We start from the raw sequence: 27,600 nt of genomic DNA on the forward strand, positions 1-27,600 counted from the left end.
CCAGGAGTGTGAAACACACATTTACCAGCAAAGGCATGTCTGTTAGGGATGCCAGGCAGCCGGACGCCCCCTTGCTACCTCCTTTAGAACACACTGCCCCCAACTCAGGTTTTCCTAAGCCCAGGGGTCGGGGACAGCCATCAGAGTAGCCCTGGGAACTTTCTTTCCAAGCTCCTCTCTGCTGAGCCTGGGAGAGGTGAGGCCTGTTCATGGTTTCCTCCCTGGGAGGCAATGACTGGAGTGGAGCACATGGTCCCAGGATGTGTGTTTTCAGAACAAGAGTGCAACAGGTGAGTATGACAGGGACAGGCAGCTCCTGCACGGGCCAGCCACATCCACCGGCCTTGCCGAGGTATATCTGCTCATTCAGCGGGGACCAAGGTTCCCATGGGTTATGCAAGATTTGGAAGCTTCCAGAGAATTTTGGGGACAAACCTTGAAGGAGAGGAAGCAGGGGAGAGCGGGAGGGATACTTACGGGTGGCCCCATGGGCCCTGGCAGTCCTGGGTGCCCCAGAGGTCCGCCCGGTCCAGGAGGGCCTGGTGGCCCTGGTGGGCCTTGGATGCCAGCCTGGCCCTGTTCACCCTGAGGTTTGTGGAAACAAGTGTTAGAGAGAGCCTGGGCTGCAGAGCGGCCCCACCCCCGTGCCATGCACCCAGTGAGGCCCCGCTGTGGGCTCTGGGGAGGCGGTGGTGGCATGACAGTGATGGTGCTGTGGTGGTGACTACATGCAGGGGCCGGTGGCAGTGAGGGGACAGCCAAGACATCAGGCCCCCAGAGGAGGGGCCTCCAGAGAGCACGCTGCACGAGCTGCTGGTCCCCAGGGCAGAGCCCTGCTGCGGTGGCAGAGGCAGAAGAGCGGGTGAGATGCCCCCTGGCCCAAACAAAGGCCTGTTCTCAGCCTGGTCAGATGGCCAGGGTCCAGCTCAGGTGGCCAGCAGTCTGGGCTTGCCTCGGCCCCTCCCTCTGAGTGGCGGCGAGTCTACCATCTCTGCGCCCTGGCCTCCCAGCCATCAAATGAGAACAGCTGTTCCTTGTTTCCTGTCACCGCTTTTTGCCGTCTTTAATTATCTGGCCCAGAGGATCAACTGAAATCCTTAGGTCAGAGGCCACAGAATTTTGTTTGGCTCACCAAACAATTGGGCAAGAGATTTCATGTAAACAATTTGGCTTGGTGGCTTCTGATGAAAACCTGGAGCCCTGGCCAGCTAGGGCCACATCCTCGGGGGGCAGCCATCAACTGGGCTCTCCAGGTGCCTCAGGCCCCACCCTCCCTATCCTTCCTGTGTGCAGCCTGCTTCTGTCACTGATGTGATCTGGGCCTGACCTCAGAGGACAGTTGAGTTTGCAACTCTTCCCTTGGTTGAGTTTTGAAAGTGTAAAGAGCTTTATGCCTTTCTGGAGTTGCTATTATTATTCCTCTGCCTTATCCCCCAGACTTTGTCACCCATCGAGCATGTGCCCAGGGCGGACCCGGGGCCCAGGGAGGTAGGGGTGGGATCCTCAGGAGGAGGAGAGAGCCTGGCCCATGTGACCCAGATCTTGGGGCTGGGGGCCGGCCCGAGTCACCCTAGATCTCTGCAGACCAGTATCGTTAGGTTGTTTTCTACGTGACCTTTCCAGGGAGGTTCTGGGCTCAGCTCCTGACGAGGGGTTCAGCCCTGCAGACTAAAGTAGAACAGCCTGGCAGGTGTGAGCTCTCCAGGCTGGGATGCAGGGGGACTCAGGTGGCCAGACTCCAGGCCAGCCCAGCCTTCTCAGTGTGATCTCAGGAATCCTTTATGACACTTCTGCTTCCCTACATGAGAAAGGGAGCTGATGATGCTTGCTGCAAACTCCATAGAGGAAATGGTGATTATAGACAGGAGTGTACAACCTCAGAACAAGAACTAAGACTTTAGCAGCTCCTGTTTGAATCATCTCTCAGATGGGACATCTAGGGCAGATGCCACCAGCAGTGCCATTCTGGGGCCTGGGCTGCAACCTGCCACACCCTCTGAGAAGCCACTTAAGGGCTCCAAGTGTCCATGATGGAGAAGGCAGGTGCAGAAATGGGTCACAAGTCCCACTTTACAGAAGAGAAAACAGGCTCAGAGAAGTTGAGTTCCCTGATCAAGGTCACATGGAGAATTTGGGGGGAGCTAGGACCTAAACTCAGAATACCAGACTATTCCTATTCATTTCAAATAAGCCCCCAGCAAAAACTGCTCGCAGTCCAACTTTCTGCACTTAGGCAATGACCTCCAACACCATCTGCTAAGCACGTCGTATCTCATATAAAGTTTCCTCTTTCACCTAATGTTAGACCCAATGTTTAAGCATCTTATAGAGCCTGTGAAATCAATATTGGTTTATTGATAGGAAATGGACAAGCCTTTTTATGTCTCACCATGGCTGACAGCATAAAAACCTCATTCTCTAGGCAGAATCTGTAGCAGGTGAAACAGGGCCCCCATTCTTCTCTCTACTTTGGAAATCAGGTCAGAGCAGCCCCGAAAGTTCTGGCTCATCCACCTCTCGCTCTTGAAAAGTGAGGCAGTAACATACCTCTCGGCTTTTTCATCTGTAAGGTGGCGATGATGGTGATGCCACCTCCAGGGCCAGGTGGCCCGTGTGGGTCACATGAGACAGCCCACCTAGGATTCCTACAACAGCGCTCGGGACCCAGCGAGGGCTCAACACACAGCAGCTTCTGCCACTAAGGCCAGGAGGTGGCTGTTGGGGGTTGAGGCCAACGGCCACTCTGAGAGCAAGGACTCAGCTCTCCTGAAATGGGGTCTGACACGGGGATGTGTGGCTGAGTGCGGGGTGGCCCTGGTGCTTCCGTGAGCTGCCAGTGGGCCGCCTGAATAGCCGGGCTTGGGGTGAGCACTTGGAGCACGTGGAGGCTCTCGAGGATTTGGCTGGTGTAATGGGATATGTAGGCTTGGGTAGCACACGTATCACATGTCCCTCTGTATTTTTAGCTGTTAATTGGAGCGATTTTTCAGCCCTGTTCAATCAGGTGCTTGAACATGCAGGCCTCTGGGCTCCTGAGTCAGGCCAGGTGGTGGCTCCAGGCCCTGCTGTCAGGTTTTCAGAGAGCATCTCAGAGCCTGCCACTTCCAGCACCCCTGTGGCTTTGGGGATAACCTCTGACCCCCAGTGTAAGGGAGCCTAGGGGCGGGGGTGGCAGCCATGGAATTCCTGGCCTGGCATCAAATTGCAGTGCCTATGCCTAGATCCCTGGGTCTGTGGTCTCTTGTTCTTTGTGATCTGGTCCTATCCCAGCCTCCTTGGCTTAGGAAGGCAGGAAGAAGGAAGCAGTTGCTCACAGTGTTTACACCTGTTGGTTGTGGGCTACATTTCCTCTGCAAACTCCCTTGCTTCTCAAACTCAGGTTACAAGTGATCAGATGCTAAGCAAACTGCATTTCTAAATATAAAGGGTGTAGGTCCAACGGAGAGAGCCCTGGATGTGGGATCCGAAGACCTGGCTGCCAGTTCCCAAGTCTGCCAGAATGCTGCCTCTTGCTGTTTGTGCGACCGTGGGGACAAATTCACCTCTCTGAGCCTCAATTTAATTACAGCACTTAAACTATGCCAGGAATTATTCCCAGTGCTCTGCATACACAATAACCCTATGCAGTAGGAACTGCTATTATCCTCATTTTACAAATGAGAACGTTGAGGCACAGAGAGGTTAAGTAACTTGCCCCAAATCACACAGCTAGTAAGAGAAGGAGAACCTGGATGCTCTGAAATTTACTGGCTATATGACCTCAGGCCACTTACTTAATGTCTCTGAGCCTGACTTCCTCATCTGTGAAATAAGGATGATCATGCCTAACTTATACAACCATTGAGAGAATTAAATGAAATCAGGCCTGTAAAACACATAGCCCAGTGGCTGGTACACAGAGATGGCTGTTGGTGGTGGCTGTTGTGAGCAGTAATGGTGAGGTAATGGTTGTGGCCCCTGGGCCTGGGTGGCGTGTATTTCCACATCTATGGCATTCATGGGTCCATTTTTGTCTCAGTTAATGTAATGGGGGTGCAGTGAGATTCTGGCTTCGTCTATAGCCCCAGCTGGCCTGTCAGGGCCCAGAGACTCGCCAGCCCCTGGGAAGCCCCACATGGTCTGGGCAAGGGAGGTGTCTACCTGGAAGGTCCGCCTTTTAATGACTGGGGGTGGAGCCAGCCGCACTGAATTGAGGAGAGGCAGCAGCTGAGAAGAAAGATGAGGTGGAAGGCCAGAGGGCCAAGGCCAAAGACCACAGGTGTTCAGGAGGGTCGAAAGTCCGCCAGGAAGGCAGGGTGGCCAAGAGGCAGGGAGGAGAGGAAGAGAGAAGAGAGATTAGTGAGCGTGAGGCACAGGAGGGAGGGCGTGGATGGGGTGTTCAAGGCTTGTGGGTGCAGCGCTGAGCTCGCCCTGGGATGGCACCCCATCCCTGGAAGGAGGGGGGCCCTTGGGGTGTTGGCCAGCCACACTCCCTGGCTGGGAGAGGACCCCCTGGCCAGGACTGCCCTCCGCGGACACGCTGGGCCACAGAGGCCCCCTGACACGCGGCCCAACATTGCACTGTCAGCCCCGCTGGTCCCAGGTCGTGGACAGAGGCTGCTGGGCTGAAAGCAGCAGACTCCGAGGCTCTGGCTTGGGAGCCACAGGACCAGCCTAAATGGGTACTTGAAGCCAGGCTGGTGTGCGGCAACCTCTGGGTTCTTTTTTTGGCTAAACGAGAAGGGCTGGTGTCAGCGACTCTGGGGAGGGTGGTCAAGGGCAGAGCCAAGCCTGGCTCCGGGGGGCTGAGCGGGAGGAGGGTGTGGCCAGTGCAGGCACCAGCCAAGTGCTACCGAGGTCTCACCCTGGGGCTAAGGAGCTTGGAACATAGGGGCTGGACAAAGACGTCTCCGCAGTGCTCAACCACCTTTTCTGGGGGGGAGGCAGCTTGCAATCACGTTACCTAATGTAATTTTCATTTCTGGAAATTCTGGCTGTTTCCAGTCTCTCTACCCATTAGTGCTGAGCACCCTATGGCGTTAGAAAGAGGTTAGAACACATGGGGAAACAAAGACGGCATATAATCCACCTCTTGTTTTTGAAAGCACTGTAACTCACATGAGGCCGCTGCGATGAGCATCAGGAAGCGGGGGCCGCCTGCGCTGAGGACACCCCCAGCCAGGGACCTGGGAGCCCAATCATGGCCTTTCCGGGTCACTGCTGCCTTCACAGAGCCCCACCCCTCCCCCTGTGGGGCCTGGGGACATGCAATGTTGGGCTCTGCGTCCAGGAAGCCTCTCCGCAGAGGGACCCACAGACCTTCCAGAACCTACAAACCTTCAGGGTAATTATCTGGTTGGAGCGCAGAGCTGCTAGAGAGCTGCTTAGGTGCTCCTGGTGTGGGGTGAAGGTGGAGGCGGAGACAGGACAATGCGGAGAGTGAGTGTCGGGCCCAGACACCAGCTCCCCATCCCAGGGCACCCCAGCCACCCACTGCCCACCCTCCTCCCCCTCCCTCCCTTGGAGATGCTGCAGGCGGGGACAGAGGCCCAGATTGCCTGGATCTTGGATCTTGTGGGCCAGGAGGCCTGCCACCCCCATCAGGCCTGCAGATCCCTCAGAAAACCAACAGACCCCTTCCCCTAGAAGCACCCTGCCTTCTACCCTCCTCCAGGTGAACAGAAGGTGCCAGCTGCCTTGGCCTGCCCATCGGCTGGATCCGCACATCCACCCTCACCCGACCTGACTGTGACCCACACTGGTGCAGTCATAACCCTGGGCTTCTCTGCACCCTGTGGCCATGGTGCTCTGGAGCCTTCGGTCCCTGCCGGCTCCATCTTCTTGGGTTGGGCTGAGGGGCAGAGAGCCTTCCTCTCCTCCTACCCCCACGCGTCCGCTCGGGGCGGATGACACACTGTCAAAGCGGCTGCAGTTGTGTTGTCTTTTGTGCTGGAGGGATGCTGTCTTTCTTTCGGGTAACATAACAATCCTGTGAGCCCATCGTTCCAAATAAACACAGCTGACCTGCTATTATTGTATCAGGATCAGGCTGGCCGGAACACCAGGGCCCCTGACTCCCTGGAGCACATGCCGCCAACAGGCTGGCTCTGTCTGCGCTGCTGCCGGCCTGCGCCCCCTGCCCAGCCTTGGCCTCGCCCTGACCCCAGCCACTCACATGCAAGGCCGCCCCCACCCCCCTGCCACCCCGGCCTCTCCCTGGCCTGGGAACCAAGGGTCCGAGTCTGAGTGGCCGGACTCTGCTACCAAGGTCCTCCCAGTGGCCTTTTGGAGCCAGGTTGATGGACTCTGAGCCTGGCTTGTGTTTCTCTCCACTCCCTAAAGCCTCCTGCCTGGCAGGGGTGGGCGGCCGGGGCGGCCACACTGTGTAGGTGCTTGTGGGCACAACGCAGCCCACGACGGCGGATGGACACCTAAAGATGTGTGTCTTTCCTGCCCCCACTGCCCAGGTCTCAGAGCATCAAGGCCGATACACAAAACCAGGGACATTTCTCTGGTCCCAGCTCACTGGGGCTCTTGCACACCTTTGCTCCCCCACCCCACACCTGGTCCCCAAGAATGGCTCTTTGGTGTTGGCACACATCTGAGGGCTCCCAACAGGACTCCAGCGGGCTTTGGGCTCTGTATCCCAGGTGAGAGCAAGGGAAAGGAAGGAGGGGGGGCTGGGGGAGCGTGGGAAACTGTCCCAGCCCTGGAATCCCCCATCTTCCTTGGAGGGCCTTCCTTATTTCTTAAAGAAGCAAAGCAGAGAATTTACCCTTGAATTGGTACAGTCAGCCTCCAATTATCTCCCACCACGGAGGTTTGGGTCATCTGGAACAATGACTAACCAAAAATTCCCTCTGATTCTGCCAGGGCAAGCAGACGGACACACACAAGCTGTCTCTCTCTCTCTCTCTCACACACACACACACACACACACACACACACTCGCGCACGTGCTGGGTGGGGAGCCAGACCCAGACTGGCACAAGCCGCATGGCCTTATGCTGAAGGCCATGTGCAAAGGAGCACACACCCAGGCACGCGGAGTTCACACACATGCATACTGGGGGCTTGCCGGCCCAGCCAGAGCAGGGGCAGATGTACAAAGACACACAGGTCTGCACAAACACACCCACACTGACCACCAGGCGCGCCCCCGGACGCCGGCCAGACACACCACCACAGTGAAGGCACCACTCTGGCTGCTGAGCCCAGAGCAGGCTACGTGCTCCTGGGCCCCAAGTTCTGCAGGGAAGATGAGGCTGATCCGGGGGCTGTGCCTCAGGAATGGATCAGTTTTGGGCTTCCACTTACCCGGTGCGGGTACTCTCCACACTGACCCTGGGGAAGAGAGGGAAGGAGAGCAGGTGTTAGATGCTTGTGGGGGGGCTGTCACTAGGGGGCAGCCCTAGGACTTGGGGACACACCACGCATACGCGTTACCTGCCTGCCCTGCTCTGTCCTGGGCTGAGCTCTCTGAGGCAGGAGAACTGATTCCCTCCCTTGAGCCTGGCTGACAGTAGGAGATAAACCCCCAGGGCCTGCCTGGACGTGGCCCCACAGAGCCACGGGCAGGACTTTGTCACCATACACCACATGCCGTGACGGCAGAGTGAGGGGTTACGCTCCATGCCTGGCTGGGGGTATCTTCCGGAAAGGTCGATCCTCTGGGTGGGTCCACCCAATGGCCCTGAACAGGAACCCCTGGAAGGGAACAGTGGACACCGAGGCAGGCGGTGGGCAACGGGGCCCTCCGAGATGCCTTCTTTGAACCGGGGGTGCCAGGTCCCTGCACCATCAGCCTGGGGGCAAGCCCGGCAGAGCCCCCATCAGAAATTCAAAGAGACAGAGAATGCAGGAGGCCAGGAAGAGGTCCAGGCCAGTGGTTTACAAACTGACACCTCAAAATCCTAGGGGCTTATGGAGGTGCTCAGGAAATAGCATAGGGGTGGCAGGCAGGATGGGCAGAGGAAGAGGCTGAGAAGGGCCAGACTCCTCCCCGCAAGAAAAGATCCCCACCCAGGGCAGCTTCCCTTCTCTCCCTCATGTACTGCGTGCCACATACGGGGGATTCCCTGGCTCTGCTGATAAAAACTGAAGTTTGAAAATAACCCTTTCTACCTGTTGGAAGGCTGCTTCTTGAGATGAAGATTCTAGAAAACCTCCATCAGCTTACCTTTTCTCCTTTTTGTCCTGGAGGTCCCTACAAAGAGACAGACACAAGAGAGTTAGGAACCGAGGCTAAGGACTCAGGCCCAAAGCTTCTCTGCCGGGGAACATTGGGGTGAGGTACCAGCCGGCTGTGCTGGGGGACCCGCCAGGCCCTGTGGGAAGGAAACACACACAAGCCAGTGGGACACAGAAGGCGGGCAGAGTCAGAGATGCAGGCCTGCATGGGATTGTGCAAGAAAGTTTTTTGAAAGCCAGGAGTCCCAAAGGCTGGGCTTGGCCACCCACGCCTGGTCTTCCTGTGCCCGAGAGGTTCCAGCTGGTGTGGCCCAGCTTCTTCATCCACCATGGATGTGACTAGGTATGCCCTGCCCCCTGCATGTGGCCACAGTGAAGAACAGGTGCCATCCTTCATTCACTGCTGCACCCACCAGCATCTCGGGGGCTGGCCACAGAGGAGGCGGCAACCACATGCCAGGTGGGGCTCTGCTACTGTGGGACACCCTGTGCTCTCATGCCATGTCCTCGTGGAGCCAAAAGCCCATTCTGACTCCTACCCTCCACAGCCTCAGCATCCATCCCACTGAGCCAGAAGGCCTTCTGGGGACATGAGGGGGGAGGCAGCACTGCAGACATTGGGGGTTTTGGAGAAACCTTTGGTCAAAGAGAGGAAGCAGGAAGTGGGCAACTTAAGCCATGTTCTGGGCTCCTCGGAGGAACGTAAGAGGCCTTGGGGTTTCCTTCCAGGGTGTCTTGTGGAGCTTGCAGGGATGAGAAAGGAGCCTGGGTTCAGGGTGGACCCTAGGTCCCTGAGGAGGACCCAGGCTCTCTCAGGAGCCTGACCTGAGGCCGGGGCTGAGGGGACCTCACGCTCGGCTGGTATGGAGGGGATGGGGGAGAATGGTGCACCTTGTTTGGAGGACCCCCTTGGAGGCAGGCTTTCGGCGTGTGCTGAGCTCACACTCACGCTGGCCTGAGAGGAAGGCGCTGGCTTCACTCCACCTCCTGGATGAGGCGATGGAGACAAGGCCCAGCGGCTCCGTGAGCGGTGGCGCTGGGACCTCGAAGGTCCAGCTGTGTCCACTCTGTCACATGCTCTGAACTGGGCTGGACCTTGGGGGGGGGGGCAGGGCTTCTAAACTTGGCTCGGGCCATAGGCAGTGCCCCAGCCCCTGGGGCCCTGAGGTCCCTTCCAGTCACCATCCTGAGGGCCTGTGAGGACCCACCGGCCAGACCAGTCTCTTTGGGGCTTGAAGACCTCAGGAATCCCAGGGCAGATCTATCTGGGTGGGAGGAAAGCCTTCTTTTGTCCCTGACTTGCCAACTGGACCAACCACCAAACTGAAAAATTCCCAGGAGGTTTGTGGGAAGGGACAAGTGGTTTTTGGCACAATCCGTGTGGCACCCCAGCCCATGTGGTTGACCAAGTGCTTAGTAACAGGTTGAGCAGAATGTGATGCATCTGGCAGGGAACAAGACTGCAGGGGACCAGGCCACCCTCTCTCAGGACAGAGAGAGGAGTATGACCAGAGAGGGAGGGGCAGGGGCCCAGAAAATCAACCCACAGGCTTGGGACTGCAGAGACTGGGAGGATTAAGCTCAGATGTCCCAAAGAGTGGCCCATGGGACAACTGCAGTCCCCAACATATTTTGTTGGTCCCACACAGTTTTATTTCAATTAATTGAAATATTGAAGAGCAAGGAGAGTACAACAAACATCTGAATTTCAAGTTTCTTTTAAGGATTTCAAGGTCCAACAGCACATGGCACTGATGAGCCCTTGCGGCCGCCCCCGTAGGACCGGTCAGGGCGCCCGCCCTGCCTCCTCTGTGCCAGGCACTGTTCTAAGCCCTTGGTGTGAATTTACTGCTCCCACTCTCAGAACAGCCCTGTGAGTGGTGGGACAAGACCTGCATCCGGAGTCCTGGTTCTCCTCTACGCCGCCTGGGGGACCCTGGTGCGGTCTGTGCCTTACGTCAGGTCCTCGGGGCCACTGTGAGGTGGCTGAGGGCAGAGGGGACCCACTTTTGCCATGTGAGGACACGGGTGAAGCATGTGAGGGTGAGCCCAGCCGCCCGTGTTGGACGCCCAGCAGAGGGGAGACCATCCAGGAAGGAAGGGGAGGGGGAGATGGACAGATGACAAGCAGCCAAGATAACTACACCAGACAGTGCGTTGAACTAATAGCTCGGGGTCCCTGTGCCAAGCCAAACAGGAGCCTAACGGCTCTGCAGCCTGTCAGATTTTGATGCATGACTATGAGGCGGATGGGGGATCTATCATCCTGACATGAGCTCGTGGGAGAAGAGATGGCCCCCCCTTCCCCGTGCAAGTTAGTTCGGACCCTGGAACAGACGGGGAAGACTCATGGGTGGTTACGTGGGGTGGGGCAGAGGAACGGCAGGAAGAGGAGCCCCCTAGAAGTGTCTTTTTCTTTCTAAACAAAGGGCCTGGCAGCAAAAGGAGACATGGTGGAGGGTAAGATCCTACCACGTGGGTCCCAATCCATATTCTATTATTTAGGAGCTGTGTAACCTCAGGCCATACACTCAACCACGCTGAACCTCCACCTCCCCTTTTGTAGAACGGGGATGATGAGCTGTTATGAGGATTCTGGAGCAGTGCCCACTGATGGCCATCGCTATGACTTCTGGGGTGGCACGGGCTGTGTCAAAGCTCTGCAGAAGGTGGGAAGGGGCCAGGAGGAAGGTGGGGGCAGAGGTCTGCGTCTCCAGGTTTGCCTTGTGCCTGTCTGGGGCAGGAGCGCCCGGAGCCTTGGGAACACAAGGAAATCAGGCTCAGGGTGCAGTGCTGGATGGGCGCCCCTCGCCCCCACTGTGAGTGCTGGGTGAGAGCGGCGGTTTGGGAACCCTAGCTGCTAATTCTGTGTGACGCTGGCCAGGCGCAGACATCCTCTGGACCTCCCCTTCCTCATCTTCAGGTGGAGAAGCCTGCTGCCCCCGTCTCCTCCCTGTGCTGCGTGAGGACCTAGGGGGCGGCGTTGTACCCCGCTGGGGAGTGACCGCGGGGCAGCCGCCTCCGCTGCCGGGCAGAGCTTGTGTGGCCCATGAGGGCCAGGCCAACACCCCACCCCTTGAGGGAAGGCAGGAAAGCTGGTCTTACCATCTCCCCTTTTGGTCCGGGGTGACCCTGGAAGGAGAGGAGCACGCGTGCTAGGTAAGTTGTCTGCAACCCAGAAGCAGCCCCCTCCCTCCCCCGCCCCCCCCAGCTGCACATGGCTCCTCCCATGAACGTTTGTGTCTGGGGCCAAGTCAAAAGGGTTGAAATGAACAGAGAGGAGCTGCATGGGAAGCGGCCACCATGTGGACCTGGGCATGTGCAGGGGTTCAACCAGGACGGGAGCGTCCCAGGCGCACACAGGAGGCACCCTGAGGTGCTCGTGATGAGGGTGTGAACCAGAGCCCAGGCTCCTTTCAGAAGGAGCAGCTTGAGCTCTCCAGCCCTTTCCTCTCCCGCTGCCTCCTCACCTCGCTCCCTCCCAGCCCCGTTCAGGAGGCCCCGGAATCAGCAAGTTCTAGGTTGTCTCTTGCTCCAGATGCTGACAGCACAGGTGGGCGGCCGTGGACTTGCACCCAGGGGAGGCCCATGGGAGACAGGGCAACTCATTCTAATGGCCTCTCCTCCCCTTCCCACTGGCAATGGCTTTCTACCTCAAGAACATGCATTTTTATCTTGTGTCTTTCAAGAAGTCAGGCTTTTACAGAAGGACTAAGAGACCCTGGGTTAGTGACCTGGACTAAGTGAGGGGGAGAAGCCCACGGCCCGAGAGGGTCCACTCACCGGTCTGCCGTCAAGCCCAATGGGACCCTGAAAGAGAAAGAGGCCAGATGTAAAGACCGAGCATCACAGCTGTCCTGGTGGAGAGACCGCCTGGGGGGTGCTTAAGGGCACAGGTTCTGGACGGTCACAAGTTCGGGCTCATGCCTCTGCTTCACCACGTGCTGTTACGAGACCATGGGTAAAGCGTAAACCTCAGTTTCCCATCCTAAAATGGGGAGTCAAAGAATCTCCCATGAGGGGTCTTTGTGAGGAGTGAACAAAATGCCACCTGCGCCGTGCCTGGCAACAGGGAGAACCTGACAGGTGGCAGTCGCCATGGTGGCAAAGTCCTTTTCACCTCGAGTGGAGAGCGGATGGCCACCGTCCTGGAAAGCAGGGCCGGCCGGCGCCGAGGCCTGTGGGAAAGGGGAGCCGGCTGCTCCCTAACCGACTCTCAGAAGCTGTCTCAGGCCTGAGGCAGGGCTCCCAGGACATCCAGGTGGCCACGTGACCGCCCTCTCCAGGCGGATCGGCTCTCAAGGCCAGGTCAGAGGTGGCTCTCCTGCAGTGCATCACCTGCCCCACAGCGCAGGGTCCTGCAGGGCTGGCCAGCGTGTGACGTCACAGCCTGTCCTGTCTGCCACCCCTCTAGCTCCGTGTCGATGTCCCTGTTTCCTCCTGCACTGTGAGCCAATTGCTGGGCTACGCTCCTCGGTCACTCTCCACGAAAGGCTGCGGGAGACGGGCCTTACGGATGGGGGTTTGGAATGGCGAAAGCAGCTCGAGGGCAGGCCCTGCCTGAGGTTTGACCCGGCCAGGCCCAGGGGTGGCTGGGGACACAGCTCACCAGTCCTCTCCACTTACCGGAAATCCAGGAAAACCTCGAGTGCCCGGCTGACCCTGAAAAGAGCAGGAGAGGAGTGAGGAGGGAGGAGGGAGAGAGGAAGCCAAACCTTAGTCCCTGGTTCCCCTTGGCTCCCAGAGGACCTTAGTTTCCTTCCCACTCCTCTATGATTGTCCGTGTGGGACGCAGGCTGGGAGGCAGGACAGAGAAAGATGGAGATGGACCATCACAGGAAATCTCCTCCAGGGAGCGGGGTGGGGAAGGGAGAAGCAGGTGGCCAGGATCCTTTGGGTCTTTCTGGGAACTAGCCTCCCAGAGCTCCGCACTGCCCGCTTGGACGCTCTGAACCTCAGCATGGGAACGGGCAGGAGAGCAAGGACAGTGGAGACTCGGCTGACAGCACGCGGAACTCCTAGACGACGACTGTCTAAGTCCTCTTCATTTACACAGTCATTGCTCACGGCAACTTACCAAAGGATGGTTTGGATATAAGAACTTGGCCTTCGGAATGTGTTTTCAGGCCAGAACAGGTCACATTGCTCACAGTCCTCTCGTCCTGGCTAACAGGGCTCTCCTGGGTGGGCAATCTCTGGGTCCCCCAATCTTTGTGGGAGGCAGAGCAATCAGGCCCATTTTCCCAGAGGTGCAGAGAGCACACATGGGTATTCAGGCTGGAGATCAGAAGCGGGTCCACTGGCCACAGCCCAGTGGTTTATGGTCCAGGTTCAAGACAAAAGAGAAGTGCGGAAGCAAGAAGAAGCCTGAGGTTATGCAGATCCTGGGCTGGGGCGGGCTGACCAGGAGGTCCAGGGTGATGGAGAGCTAAGAAATCTGGGTCCTGTCACTCCCCTTCTCAGGAACCAGCACCGGTTCCCTTCTGCCCACTTATCATTCAAGGTCAGCCTCAATCTCATCCCAATCCTCCATTTTAGCCCTTTTCTGCCTCATCTTCCCACCTACTCCCTGCTCAGCCGGCCGGGCTCACCTGCCTTTCCCTGGACACACCACATCTTTCACACAATTAGCTCTCAGCTTGGAGTCTCCCCTTGACTGAGAGGGCCTCAGTCTCTTCCCAAGCTTGGGGTTTTGAGTCTGGCAGACTGAGTTCTAATCCTGTCTCACCATCACCGATGGCTGTGTGACGGGGAGCAAGCTGCTTAACCTCCCTGTGCCTCCGTTTCCTCATCTATAGAATGGGAATAACTGTACAGACTCAAAGGGTCATTCAACTATATTTGTAAAGCCTGTTGGAATGGCATCTGCTATCGTCGGATGTCTGTTACATTGAACCGAGCCCAGGAGCACCAGAATAAAGCAAGGTTACCTTTGATCCAATGTGTCTTAGGCTCAATGGAGGTCTGTCCTTGGCAAGCAGTAGTTTCAAAGTCAGACCCTATCCAGAAGATTTCTCTGGGTCCATCTGCTGTAAACCTGAAACATCTCCAGGCTGGTTGGGTCCTCCTTGAAGCTGTGGACATGAGTGCCTAGAGGCCTCTGCTCGGGGAACACGCTCAGGGGACAAAGCTGGGTGGGATGGGGTCCCTGCTGTCAGGGTCCGTGCACTGGTCAGGCAGGGAGTGAGCTGGAGCATGCTGCGGGCCTGGAATGGGCTTGTGGCAAGCACCCAAAAGGGCAAGAGGGTGGAGACGCCACTCGTGTACCAGAAGGGCCCCAGGCTTCTCTCCTCTCCAGGATAAGTGATGCTAAGAATAGCAGTAAGGAGAAAACCCGGAAACCTCCCAGTGTAAACTTTCAACTACGCTGAATGCTGAGAGGCCTGCAGAAAAGGTCAGGAGGAGAGGATTCCAAGAAACATCTTCAAGTCCCACTCTGGATAATGTTTACATGGTAGGGATAATCACATGGTTGGCTAATTACAGAGCCGTCCCTGGTAGCAGGACGCATCTCTCCAACCCAGAGCCAAATTCAGGGCTAACCAAGGCTTTTTCAGGGATCTTGGGAAGAATGTTGTCATTGACCCCATGGAAACTGGGACTCTACTTCCTGGAGAGAATGGGCCTTGGGGAGGCACTTGGAGAGGCTTGGAACTGGATTTTAATTTCTATCTCTTCATATCTATGCTGAAGGTGGACATCTCTTTCAGTGTTTATTGACCGGTCCCATTTATTTGTGAACTGCCTGTTTGTACTCTTTACCAGAAATTCCTACTACGTTGTTTATCTTTTTCCTACTGATTTGAGTAAAGCTCTTCATCAAGAATAGTAACTGAGAGTCATATGTGTTGCAAATATTCTTTCCAATTTGTCATTTGTCTCTTTTGTGGTATACTTTCTGCCATATGGAAGTTCTACATCAATCTTTTCCTATGGCTTCTGGGTTTAAGGTCACGTTTTAAAGGGCCTTCCTCAGTTCATAATTATAAATATTTGCTCATGCTTTGTCCTTATGTTTTACGGTTGCATGTTTTACATCTAAGTATTTTGTTCATTTGAAATTAATTCTGATTTCTAAACTGTCAGTTGTTTCAGCATCATTTCCTGAACAATCTATATTCTCTTTCTGTTGTGAAATGAATCCTTTATCATGGACCAAATTTCCAGATGCATTTGGCTTTACTTCTGTTCTATTTATTGTTTTAATTGCTCTTTCTATAATTTTGATGTCTAGTAGAATAACTACACCCCTCCTCCCCTACCCCCCCTTAATCTATTTTTCAAAAATATTCTGAAATTCTCACATTTTTTTTTTTCCAAATGAGACTGAATATTACTTTGTTGGACTTCTAACCCCATACCCCAGATTCACTGGTATTAGGATCATGTTAAAATTACGGATGATAGATTCATTTGTAGATTAATTTATGGATTAATGTTATGTCCTTCCATACAAGAACAAGGGAAATAAGTTTTACTTTGCTCTCTAAAATCTCTCCTTTTAATTCAAGGCCAGGGAATAGAGGGAGCCAAGTGGATCCCTGTTTTTTGGAAGTGGACCCCTACGTCTATTCCTCCCTGCCTTCTTCCTGCCTGTATTTGTGTGGGGTAAAGCCGCATAGACAAAGTGAAGTTTCTGGTAGGAAAGATGATACCAGGAGCTCTCCCTTCCTTCCTATTTGACCCCTGAAAGAGGGTCAGTCGTGGATCTGTCCAGAGCCTGCCTTATTCTACCTCCCCTACCCCAAGTCAGTGCTGACTGTCTTTTAAACAAGACTCTGTGCTGGTAACTGCTTAATCACGTTGGGGAGAGCTGGGGAGGAGAGCCCTGCTTTGTACAGCATTTGCCAATTTCTGTAAATCTGAGATTCTGTAAATACTCCCACCACAGCCCATTTTAAGCTTGAAAAGTGATGTCACTGAACACAGAGTTGGGAGGGGGTGTGTATGACCCATCCTGGTGAGCCGCGTCCACTCACTCTGACCTCCAGCAGCAAATGGAGGGCCAAACATCTCTCTTCGGACATTACAAGGACATCTCAAATCCATCACCTTCAGAGTAAACTCATCTCCCCTGGCAAAGTCCGCTTCTCCCTCTGGGCAAGGGCACCACCACGTGCTCTGGTACTCAAGTCCAAAATGCGGGGTCACCTTGCACAACTCCTTCTCCGTCAATCCTCACTTTTTATCATCACTAAATTCCGTCAATTCCACCTCCCATACATCTTGCCAGTCCAGCCCTCCCACCAGCCCCACCAACTGTGCTCCAGTCCAAGCCTTAATGATTACAAGTTCTTTCCAGTCAGCCCCGCACCGGCAGCCTCTTCTAAACACGCTCCGTGCTGGAGCAGGAAGGAGCAGGGCAGCTTTTAAAACCGCAAATTTGATCGTATCCCTCCTCAGCAGAACACAACCCAAGGGGTCTGCACTGCCCTCAGGATACAGTCCCGACTCCTGGGCGTTGCGTCCTTCACGAACCTCGCCAACCTCCCTCTCATCACCCTTGCTCTTGCTTTGCTCTGGAAAGAACGTTCCCCATTTCTCCAGCAGTTTACAGGAACCACTCCTACGTGGAGGCTCAGTACTCCTCCTGTCTTGTTATCTGGGACCTCTGCTCCTCCTTGATCACAGTTTAGTTACCTCTTCCTCCCAGAAGCCTTCCCTGCCTGCCCTCACCCTAAGTCAGGTGCCTCCTCCATGTCCCCAGAGTTCCCTAACCGTCCCTGGTTGAGCGCTGACGGTCTGTACTATAATCACTATGGGATGGCTTCTCTCTGCAGAGGGGCAAGAGGCTGCAGTCAGGTTTTCATTGTCTACCAAGCACCTAGAATACAGTCGGTGCCTGACAAATATTAATGGGATGAATAAACGAAGAAACACTCAGCAGGTATATTGACCTGGTGTCTCCTTGTGAACGAGGGCTGCAAGTTCAGACAGCCCCTCCTGGCTCCTGAAGAGAAGCTGGGGGCTCCGGGAAAGAATGAGCTCCTTTTGATATGGGGGGCATTTCCTAGTCTGGCAGATGACCTTCCCAGTGTCTGCGGGGCCAAGCAGCATCTCGGGGTCCCAGCCTCTTGCCCAGTTTAATGGGGCCCGCTGCTCTGGCAGCTTGTCTCATTAGAATGTAAACCGCCCTTCTCCAAAGTGCCCAGACAGTGCCCCCTTTGCACGGGCCATTTATGAAGCTGCAAGAAAGGAGGCAGGTGGCCCTTGAGAGCTGCAAGGCTGTTTCTCATTAGCAACGTGTATCCTGGGCCCTTCCGGGCTGAGTGGAAAGCCACGTGTTCCCCCTCATCGCGGGCCGCAGAGGGCTTGCCCACTTGACCTTTACCCCTTAATTACAATCGGTCCCTTGGTCTTCTGCGGTCCTCTGCTCTCACCAGCTCCAGGTGGTTTCCTGGGAAGTGGTGAGGGGACTGTCCTGATGTCCGGCGAGGACTCAGCAGGGGTAGCCCAGCCATCTGGGTGAAGGTCACACACACAGGCCGAAGTCGGAGGGCCCTGGGCTCGGCCAAGCCTCCTGGTGCCATGAAGCCTCTCCTGACATCAACATGACACCCACAGGGAGGCTTTCTTTTCTCAAAGTAAATATCCTTTTTAAACAGTAGAGCTTAAAACGTGGAAGCGGGTGTTAGGGAAAGAATGCTGGCTTTGGAATGAGGCCAACCGGGCCCAAACTAAGCTCCAGCACTGAGGAGCCGGGAGACCACAGGCCAGTCACAGGCTTCTGTTTACCCCTCTGTGAAATGGGCTGGCGGAGCCTTCCTGGGGGGGCAGGGAGCACTGAAGGAGGCTGGCACATACACGGGCTTTCAGCGTAGGGCCTAGCATGTCTCCTGGGAGTCCAGGAGGTAGAAGCTACTGCTGTTACCAGAATAAAAGGTACTTTCACCACTGGAACCATGTCCAGCATGGTGGATGTATTTACGCACGCGGGTCTGGAAGCAGGGGAACTGAGGCAGACCATGACCACAAGCATATTCTCCAGAAGTGGGGCCTTTTCAACCACTTCCAGGTAGCTTGCTGACATGACACTTCTGAAAGATGCTGCTAAGAGGGCATGAGAGGACCCGCCTGCGGCACAGAATGGAGCATCTGTGGAGGCAGACAGAGATGGTGACCAGAGGGTAGCACCTGTATTCTGTTTTACTCCCCGTCCTCCTAACAGACCCACCCCAGGCTCAGTCCTAGCTGCTGGAACCTGGGGGACTGTCTTTCTCTGTGACCTTCCCACCTCTAGTCGCCCGCTGGCTGGGCACCACCTTCATCATGAACACGGGCTCAGGGCATCCGTGCTGTGGCTCCCCCAATGCACGAGGGGGCTTACAGCCCATCGGGGTGGCAGCCACGTGAGCCCAGAAGCACAGGTGATGGGAAGCCCGCAGCCAGGTAGTCTGCTACAGCAGCAGGGTCAGAGTGCGGACTCTGAGCACACGGCCTGGGCTGAGTGTCAGATCCCAGCATGGCCACACGCTCATGGATGACCTTCAGCAAGTCACTCAGCCTCTCTGTGCCTCGCTTTTCTCAACTATAAAATGGAGGTGCTAACAGTAGCTCACTGTGGGGTTCTCGTGAGGCTTCAGTGAGCTACTCTGTGTAAAGGTCTTAGGGTACTGCCTGCCACAGAGTAAGTGCAAAGCACCAGCCCTCAGCACGATCGTGTGGCCTGAGCTGGCAGAAACCTTGTGGAGAAGGCCTGTCTATGCAGCCCAGGACCCTTCGAGCCCTGCCTCCAGCCCAGGCCCCTGACCTGCCCGCCAGCCCTGCTCCCCAGCTCCATCCTTCAGCTCCCCTCTCTGACCTCCTGGGGCTCTCCCTCTCTGCTCTCAGCTCTCACCATACACCGCCGCCCCCCCCCCCCCACCCCCGCCGGCTTCGGAGCCATCAGGGCCCCTTCTCTTGGAGGTATCTTAGCAATTTGCTCTCTGACCCCTCTCCCTAGTCCGCAGGTAGGAGACTCCTGCTTCCTGCTGAAGGCAGGGGAATGGGCAGGGGGGCTTCGTCACCCACCGGGCTAGGCTCTGGGAGTCTGAGGCTAGGCCTCCACATCCCTCCCCTCTCACGAGCCAGGAAAAGAGCGTAGCAGAGCATGGAGACAGCAGCCTGTTGCTGTGGGGGAAACCCTGGGCGCCAGGGGTCCTGGGTTCTAACCCTGCTTCGGCCTCTATGTATGACTCTGGCCAAGCCCTTTCCCCTCCCTGGGCCTCAGTTTCTCCTTCTGAGAAGGCTGCGTTAGACCATCCCTGAGGTCCTTTCCACCCTGACATCTGGCGATGTTATTGACGCCCCGTGGGTCAGACACTCTGAGAAAAACAGCCAGTCCTCCTTCCCATAGTCACAATATCTTCCCGCAGCATCACCCATGCCCCCCTTTTGGTCCCTAAGGAAGCATATCTGAGGGGAAGCCTCTGCTTTTCCCAAACCCCCAGCCACTGGGTGGAGGGTACTGGGACCCAGCACTGAGCACAAAAAAAGAGCCTTTGAGGGTGGTGATGGGTTGGGCGCTGCCAAGATCAGGAGGAGGTGTTTGGGTCAGGAAACGTGGACTCTCGAGGAACTGCTTCATGGGCTTCCGGAAACAAGGCTTGTCCCCTGGAAAGCTGAAGCATCCCCACCCCCACTCCCACCGCCCCAAGCCCAGGGGCCAGCACCTTCTCCCTCTGCCTGTAAACAGCAGGGACGCCTCACAGCTGCTGTCGTTCTGTGGTTAGAGGGTAGGCCCTTGTGAACCCTCCCAAGAGGCTGTAATTGAGGTAGATTTAGTCCGGTCACTTTAACAGCAACAGCAGCACTGGGGCCCGGCCGGCGGACCGCATCCCGTGTGGTGACCTTGATACTCAGAGGCACAGCCCGGGCTTGCGCTCCCCCTCCCCACCCATCCCTCCACCCCAAAGAAGGGTAAAAACCACTTACAGGGGGGCCACGGGGACCGATGATGGACATCCCGGCATCTCCTGGGGCCCCCTGTGGGGGACAGAAAGAGGGAGGAAGGGGAGAGGGAGGGGGGTAGGGGTTGGAGCGGAGAGGAGGGGGGAAGAGTAGAAGGGAGCAGCTGGCAGGTGGGGAAGGCGGAGCAGGTAAGGGGGGGCCCCCAAGAGCCAGAGGCCGGAGGACAAAGTGGGGCAGAGGATATGGAGGAAGATGAGGGACCCAGAGGAGAGGCGATGAAAAGGGGATGCATGGAGAATTCGGAAAGGATTGAAAAGGGCAGTGCGGAAGCAGGAGGAACAAAGAGAGAAGAGATGTGAGTGAGAGCACACGATGTGGGGACCAGGGAAAGAGGGCGGTGGGCCCCCAGGCCGGGAAGCGGGGAGAAGAAGATTCAGTGCAGTGATGGACAAGAGGGCCGCACAGGGAGGTGGGGGGAAGGAGGGAGGGAGGGAGGGGGCCTCAGCTCAGCCATGGCTGCTCAGGCTCCAGAGGCATCCCCACAGGGCCCTACTCAGGATGTTCGCCAACCTGCCCGAGCCCCAGCCAAGGCTCACACCCCCTGAGGTCTTCTTCCCCAGCCCCCAGTGCCCACGCAGCTGCACACCCTGTAACTGCGGAGCAGCAGCCCGCCCCGGGCTGGAGCTGTGTGGGCCCAGCAGCCCTGAGCTTGAAGGTTAGAGCTGCCCTGGCTTCCTAGTGGGTTAAGTCGGGGCAGAGTTTTCAGCCCAGAGAGGATGGTGGATGCTGGGCTGGGGGCTCAAAGTGCCACGTGGTCCAGCTGCCTAGATAAACCCGTGTGTGTGTGTGTGTGTGTGTGTGTGTGTGTGTGTGTGTGTGTGTGTGTGTGTGTGTGTTTGCATGGGGGGTTGGGAAGGATGACAGAAGGAGGATGAAGGGTGTATGGAACACAGGTGGGGGTGACAGGTGATGCTCTGGCAGAAGGATCCAGACTGTGCCCAGCTGGAGGAGGGCAAGATGCTGCTTGCCACCAGAAGCCCACTCCTCCTCGCAGAGGAGACACCCAGGCCGCACTCCCAGGTCTTGCTCTGCTGTCGTGGAACCTCTCTGAGCCCACATACCTCCTCTGTGAATGGGATGTGGAGAGCAACTCTGCTGCCCTTATGGGGCAAGGGATGGAAATGCATTTGTAAAATGTCATGCCTCGAATGCAGGGGAGGAGTGATTTCAAATTAGTAACTTTGTGCCATTGCAATGATACAATAACTATGTAAATTATGCAATAACTTATACAAGGCAGTGTAGTGTGAGGGTTAGGAGTCAGAACACTTGGGTTTGAAGCTCAGCTCTGCTCCCTGCCAGCTGACCTTGGGCTACTTAACTTCTCTCTGCCTCAGTTTCCTTATCTGTAATGCAGGGATAATAGCAGCTGTCTCAGAGGGTGGATGTGAAAATGTCATTAGATAATGGTGTAAAGTGCTTAAAACAATGCCTGGTCCAAGAAGGGGTTAGCAAGTGTTAGCTATTGTCCTTATACAGTGATTGTGTCCCCTGCCTTTCTCCTGGGCGGTTTAGCCCCTTGTGAGGGTGAGACCCACCGTCTTTGTTCCATTTGGAGGACAGCACAGCACAGCGGTCGGGGCCCCAGCCTTGGAGTCAGGCACCCGGGGGCTCTTCTCTAGCTTTGTCACTTTCTGCTCTGTGACTTTGGGTACCTGACCTTGCCTCTCTGTGACTGCTCTCATGGAAATGAGACTACTAAAGCCTCCCTGGAAGGGCCATGGCAGTGTTACTTGGGAGAACAGAGCAAAACACTTAACAACTGCGCCTGACACAGTGTGTGCTCAATACATGGTAGTTGCTCTTGTTACTGCTGTCATTGTTATTTTGGTGATGGGGAGGCTATTTATTGCAGACATACACACGGCAGTGTCCAGGCACGGCGGTATGGAGCTGGGCACCAGGAGGTCTGCTCCTAGCACCCAGTCCTCCCTATTGCTGTGGGACCTTGGGCGAGCCCCACCCCGCACCCTCCGGGCCTCAGGTTCCTGGGCTGTAGATGGAGCTGGATAGCGTGTTGCTCTTGTAATCCCTCAGAACCCACTGGGGCTGGTGTTCCAGGACCGTCTCGCGGGCTTTCTGCTTCCTGGGAGATTCCGCTCCATAACCCCGGGAGTCTACCTGGGTGTTTCCCTGAGGGCCTCTCCTTGCAGCAGCACAAATAGAGTGTCTGCGTCTGCGGGAGTGGTGGTGGGCTGGGGCGGGGCCAGGACCAGCTGTGCAGGGCAGCAGTCGTGCTCTCCTGGCCTCTGGGGAGGGTGGCTGCCTGAGCCTGAAACCAGTGCGAGCAGGCTGCGCGCAGCCTCTGCAGGCAGGCGAGACCCCCTCAGCCAGGGAAGCTGGGACCTCAGCCCAGGAATCCCAAGACGCCTGCTTGGTGGTATGGAAGCTGTTAGGCAGCCGGGCCGTGAGAGGCTGTGAGGGCAGATCAGGCCGGGCTGGCGCGCCCCGCTGGGGCCTGCGTGCCAAGAGCAGCGCTGGGATGGGGGCCTCTGAAAGACCCCCAAGGAATCCAGGGGGCAGAGGTGGAGGCTGGGGTGGCAGCATGGAGGGCAACGTGTGGACTCACCTTCTCGCCTGGTTGGCCCTTTCCTCCCTGGGGCAGCCACATGCAACACGGGGTGCAGGGAAGAGACAGGGAGGGAGAGAAAAAAGAGAGGATGAGAGAGAGGCACAGGCACGAGGATTCGTGTTAATGGCACAACGACCAAACACAAGAAATCACGGTGAAATAAGAAACAAAACAAAACACAGATGCTGACACACAACAGGTCCTGAGCCCAACAAGCACAGCACGTGGGCGGCCGTTGTCTCAGCCCGAGGGCCAGCCCCAGCCAGATAACTAAGAAGGCAACAGTGGCAGCGGCCTTAAGAGGCCCTCTCGACAGGTGTGTGTGTGTGTGTGTGTGTGTGTGTGTCTCTGTGTGTGAGACAGACAGAGCCAGAGAGATGGAGAACACACCCAAGTCAGAAAATCTCCTGAGGAGCTGTGGTCCCAGCTGCCTGGGTCATTTGAGGAGGGGGTGGGCGTGGGAGAGACTTTCCCAAGGTCTGTGTGGTAAGGTGGAGTCTAACTGTTTTGAAGGTTCAACTGAACACCAAGCACAAAACTGCCAAGCTAGATGCGACAGGTGTCGTTAGGGGTGGCCAGCCAAGAAGCAAGAAGGAACATGGGAAAACAGACAGAAGGAGGCACACATCTTGGGAGGACGGAGGATGTGTCCGGGACGCAGAGGAAAAGTGGGTCATGGCCAAAGACCGCTGTACCCGCAGTGACCAGTGGATAGACAGTCCCAATCCACCCTCTCTCACAGCAGCCAGTGGCACCACCTCCGGTGAATCACGAGAACAACTCAGGCATTTCACACCCCCTGGCCACCCCACTTCTCATCAGGTGGCTCATGCCAGGCCTCCCACTGGGCAGCCCAATGGGTCCATTGTCACCTTTAAAATAGCACAAGCCGCACGAAAGCACCAAAGTGGTTTGAAAATAGCTTTGTGTGGAAGGAAATGGGGAGATGTCCTGTGGTTCTCCTTCCTGCCCCACTGCTGTGGTCAGAAGGAGGCTCAGACGCACACCTCCCGGGGGCACACACCCACAGGGCCAAAGAAGGAGGGCAGGAGGGGGCAGGCCTGGGGTGACTGCTTTGCCGTTTGCAGCCTTCTCTGCAGGCTGGCAGCTGCACGCAGGGTAGAGACTCCCGAGGCTTCCCTGTCCGGAGCGAGGGCTTTGGTGTCTTGGGTACAAGACCCAATGCCACCCTAATCCTGGACAAAATGCGTGTCAACATGCTCATTGATAAACGGAATCTCAGAGGGCTTCGGTGGAGAACACGTCTGGCCCAGGCCCACCCACAGCGAGCCCCTGAGAAAGGCTGGCTGACTGTTGTCTCCCTAATCTACACAGGGAAGGACCCAGTGACAGCCTGGGAGACTCAGGGTTAGGAGTTAGAGAACTCCAGGGTTTGAAGCCTAAAGACAGCATCAGGAAGGCATTCCACAGGGCTGTGTTCTGGGACGTGGTTGGAGAGCCGCACGTGGGGGGGCCCAGGGCTCCCAGCCTCCATGTTGTGACAGACAGTTCTTGGGTGGCCCTGGGCAGCTCAAAGCTCTGTGACATGGAACACGTGTCCTGAGCTTCTGAAATGTCCCAGGTCCTAGGCCTTGGACTGTGGCTTCATCGTAAGGATCAGACCCTCCTTAGAGCTGTGATGCCAGTGATGGGGGCAGGAGGGTTTCATTATTAGGGTCAAGCGCACAGTCTGGAGTCAGACTGCCTGGACTAACGTCCCTGATCAGCCACTTCCTGGACCTGTGACCCTGAGGAGAGACACTCAACATCAGAGCCTTGGTTTTCTCATCTGAACAATGGGGGTGGAAACCGTGCCCACCTCATGCAGTTCTCATGAGGACCGAATAAGCGGATATGCAGAAGGCCCTTAGCACAATGTCCAGCACACAGGCAGCACTTTCAAGTGTTAGCTATGATTTGGTGCCTTTTCTTTGAGCACTGGGCTCACGTCAGGCCAGCAAACTCAAGCAGGATGCCATGCCCAGGCCTAAGGCCAATCCAGCCCAGGAGGTGAGGTTACGAGGCAAAGCATGTGAGTGATGTGGAGGGATGGCACGGAACTGGTCAGGGGGCACCAGGGGCCAGGCTGGAGGTTGAGGCTGGCGGCTGGTGAGGAGTCAGAGGTCAGACAGGGAGAGCAGCTCCGGCCACGTCCTAGACTAGTCTAGGGAGTGGTGAGGCCGGCGTGTGGCCATCATTGCCTTAGGCTGCCACCAGGTGCTGCCCTTTCCAGCTCCTTGGAGGCTAGAAGCCACAAGGAAAAACCCTGGTGCTGGGACCTCAAAGCCTAGTGTCAACCTTCCCATTTCTGAGATATACACTCTCTATCAAACATTCCCTTTCATCATCTTATTTTTTTTCAGCAGGAAATGATAAATGTTTTAACCCCCAGCCTCCTGGCAAGGATTTGGACACCCTGCCTGGAAGCAGGCCCTGTCTTCACGACTAGCCTCTGTCTAGTGGGAAGATGCCTCCGGAAGCTGGCTCCACTGCTGTTTCTGTCGAGCAGCTTCAGTTTGCATTTCTTGCCATCCTTCACTGCTCTTGCCAGGGGATGGTTGCAGGAGCAGCTATAAATCTGAGGGTGAGCTGCCGGCCTCGGGAGGTTAGGGAGTGGAGCGGGTGGGAGTCCTCAGTAGCGATTGGCAAAGAGCTTTATTCATGCCATTTTTGGATTTTTCCTTTGCCGTGGCAGTTCTCTGGAGAGTAAAGCCATGTTGCAAGATCTGAAGGATTGGCATAAAACTTATCCCTCTTCCTTGGGTGTCCCTCTCTGAAGCAAACTTGGGCGGGGGAGGGGAGAGGTGCCATCCCCTCCTTGGGGTGGGGTAGGCAACGCCTCACCATGGTCTGTAGGACAGGCCAGCACGGGGAAGCAAGCAATGGCCACCCAAGCAGGTACAGATGCTCCAACTCACCACACGTCCAGGCATCCCAATGGCACCTTTGTCCCCCTGATGAAGGAGGCAGAAACATACAGATGTGACTGGAGCCGGGCCAGCATGGGAAGGACCCCATGGCTAGCTACACACCCAAGACCTGGTTTGCATGGGCACTTGGGATGATTCCCAGGTGTCATGTGGGTGAACTCACCCCTTTCAGTCCCACAGACTGTTTGGTCGCTTCCTTGTCACGCTCAACTTCAAGGCATGGAGCAGGGTGAGTGGCAGCTCCCCTGCCACTCACGGGTGGCAGGCAGATGGATGGACCACTTCCCTTGGTCTGTCTCTGCCACGTGCCCCAGCTCTTTCCCAGCCCCTCTGTCTGCGAAGGCTACCGACGGAGTCCTGCCCTCCTCGCCGCCACCCCCTGCGCCAACAGTGTGCCATGGGGATTCGGCTGCATCACGAGTTTCAGCTGCTCAGAGGGAACCGCTTTGTTTTGCAGCCAGGGGTTACATCTTCTCCCTCGGGAAATCTGCTTATTAAGTTTTGTTCCTCCCTCTCTTGGTAGAGAATATTTTTTTGTAATCATATATGTGCAGACTCATAAAATCTGGGGTAGGGTTTGGGGTTTGCTAGGAGCCTGGAAAGCTGGAAAGCAACAGGGGCTGAAAATCAGACAGTGCTTGTCCCGGCAGGAGAGAGCTGGGTTTGTGGGTTCCCGTGAAGGGTGGGCATTTCTGGGGTGATTCTGTGTCTGCTGGCCCGCTTAGGGAACACGCCCCGAGGGACAATTAGCATCCCAAGATATATGTGGGCGCACCAGGAGACAGCAACCAGCTCGGAATTAGGCTCCTGTTACACGTGCACTGTCAAGACTGAAGGTGTCTTTAGTAAAGCGTTCAGACTCTGGGAGAGGGTGGCAGGGTTATAGCGATGCTTATAAACATGGATCTGTTTTCTGAACCTCCCTGAGCATCCAGGTCTCTCTCCCGGGGCTGCTAGGAGGGTGCCAAGAGAGGATGGCTCTGGAAAGCTAACTCCGGGAACAGCCTGGCACCTGGTGAGCGCTATGTAAACTGCATCTACAGGTAGTGAACCCAGCACAGCCACGGGCAAGTGATTTTTATAAGCATGTGTGGACTTCACATTTTGCATTTCACAACAAGGGACCAGCATCAGCAAATCTTTCTGTGGGTCACTCCCAGGTCCCTTCATGCGGAAGCATGAGCAGGACTGTGACCCTTCCTGCTGAGGACGCCAGGCCTGCTGGTCGTTGGCTGTGACATCCCGACGGCCCACTCACTCTTGGGCTTTTGAATGATATTGCAGGATGTGTGTTTTGGTTTCTCTTCCTTTATTTTTTAAAACTAATGTTCTTTGCAGTCCTGGCCATAAAATGCTCGGGATGGCCAGAGACTGGAAACTCTGGGCAGCAGCCCCTGCTCTACGAATTGCCCCCAAATGCTTTTTAAAGGTGGACATAGTCAGAAAAAAACAAAGTCTGCCCACATTCTCCCAGTCATCTGATTTTTCCCCTCCTTGGATTTCATGGGACAGATCCTCCCGTCCTCCTTTGCTCCAGGGCTTGTACTTCCTGGGAAAGTTTTCATTTTCAAGGCTAAACATTCTCCCACATGCATTTCATTAGGAAAGTCACTGCTGAACATGAACTCTAGAAGCTGCTAGAGGTTACGGAATAATTCATGTTTAAAAGAGGAGGAGTAACTGGGATAAGAGGGATGCACAGAAGGAAGCCAATGGATGTGGCCTTCAGTGCAGGGAGAGCAGGCAGCCTGGTGCCAGCCCTGGCTCCCCCTCCACGCCCACCTTGGCCCTCTGGCTGGCTAGAGCATCTTGCCTGAGCCACTATCCATCCGAGGGCCCACAGTAGCCAGTATTCAATGCATCTGTGCCCCAGGCTACAGCCCACAGGGCAATGTCTTTGAAGACGTTAAAGATGGCTCTCAAATGTCGAGTATAGACCACAGGAAACAGCAGTATGGGATGGTGTGTTATAACATGGGG

General features: G+C 56.0%; 1 protein-coding gene and 1 long non-coding RNA gene across 2 annotated transcripts in view; both read right to left on the minus strand.

Annotated features, from left to right (window-relative positions):
• Positions 1-11,295, minus strand: part of COL13A1 (collagen type XIII alpha 1 chain) — a 63,416-nt gene extending 52,121 nt beyond the window's left edge. The window contains exons 1-5 of the mRNA XM_057736924.1: positions 11,275-11,295; positions 8,159-8,185; positions 7,297-7,323; positions 5,317-5,373; positions 478-585 (exon numbers count right to left, since the gene is read on the minus strand). Of these exons, the coding sequence (XP_057592907.1) occupies positions 478-585; positions 5,317-5,373; positions 7,297-7,323; positions 8,159-8,185; positions 11,275-11,277 (222 nt within the window). The 5' untranslated portion in view covers positions 11,278-11,295. The remainder of the gene's footprint in view (positions 1-477; positions 586-5,316; positions 5,374-7,296; positions 7,324-8,158; positions 8,186-11,274) is intronic.
• Positions 11,296-12,794: 1,499 nt separating this feature from the next.
• LOC130854162 (uncharacterized) lies at positions 12,795-25,639 on the minus strand. Its single transcript, XR_009053984.1, has 4 exons — positions 25,609-25,639; positions 22,688-22,714; positions 20,083-20,133; positions 12,795-12,831 (listed from the first exon to the last, which is right to left on the minus strand). It is a non-coding gene; the product is annotated as an uncharacterized LOC130854162 (long non-coding RNA).
• Between the last annotated feature and the right edge of the window lie 1,961 nt (positions 25,640-27,600).

The sequence above is a fragment of the Hippopotamus amphibius genome, chromosome 5 (genome assembly GCF_030028045.1).
Source record: "Hippopotamus amphibius kiboko isolate mHipAmp2 chromosome 5, mHipAmp2.hap2, whole genome shotgun sequence".
Taxonomy (NCBI): Eukaryota; Metazoa; Chordata; class Mammalia; order Artiodactyla; family Hippopotamidae; genus Hippopotamus; species Hippopotamus amphibius.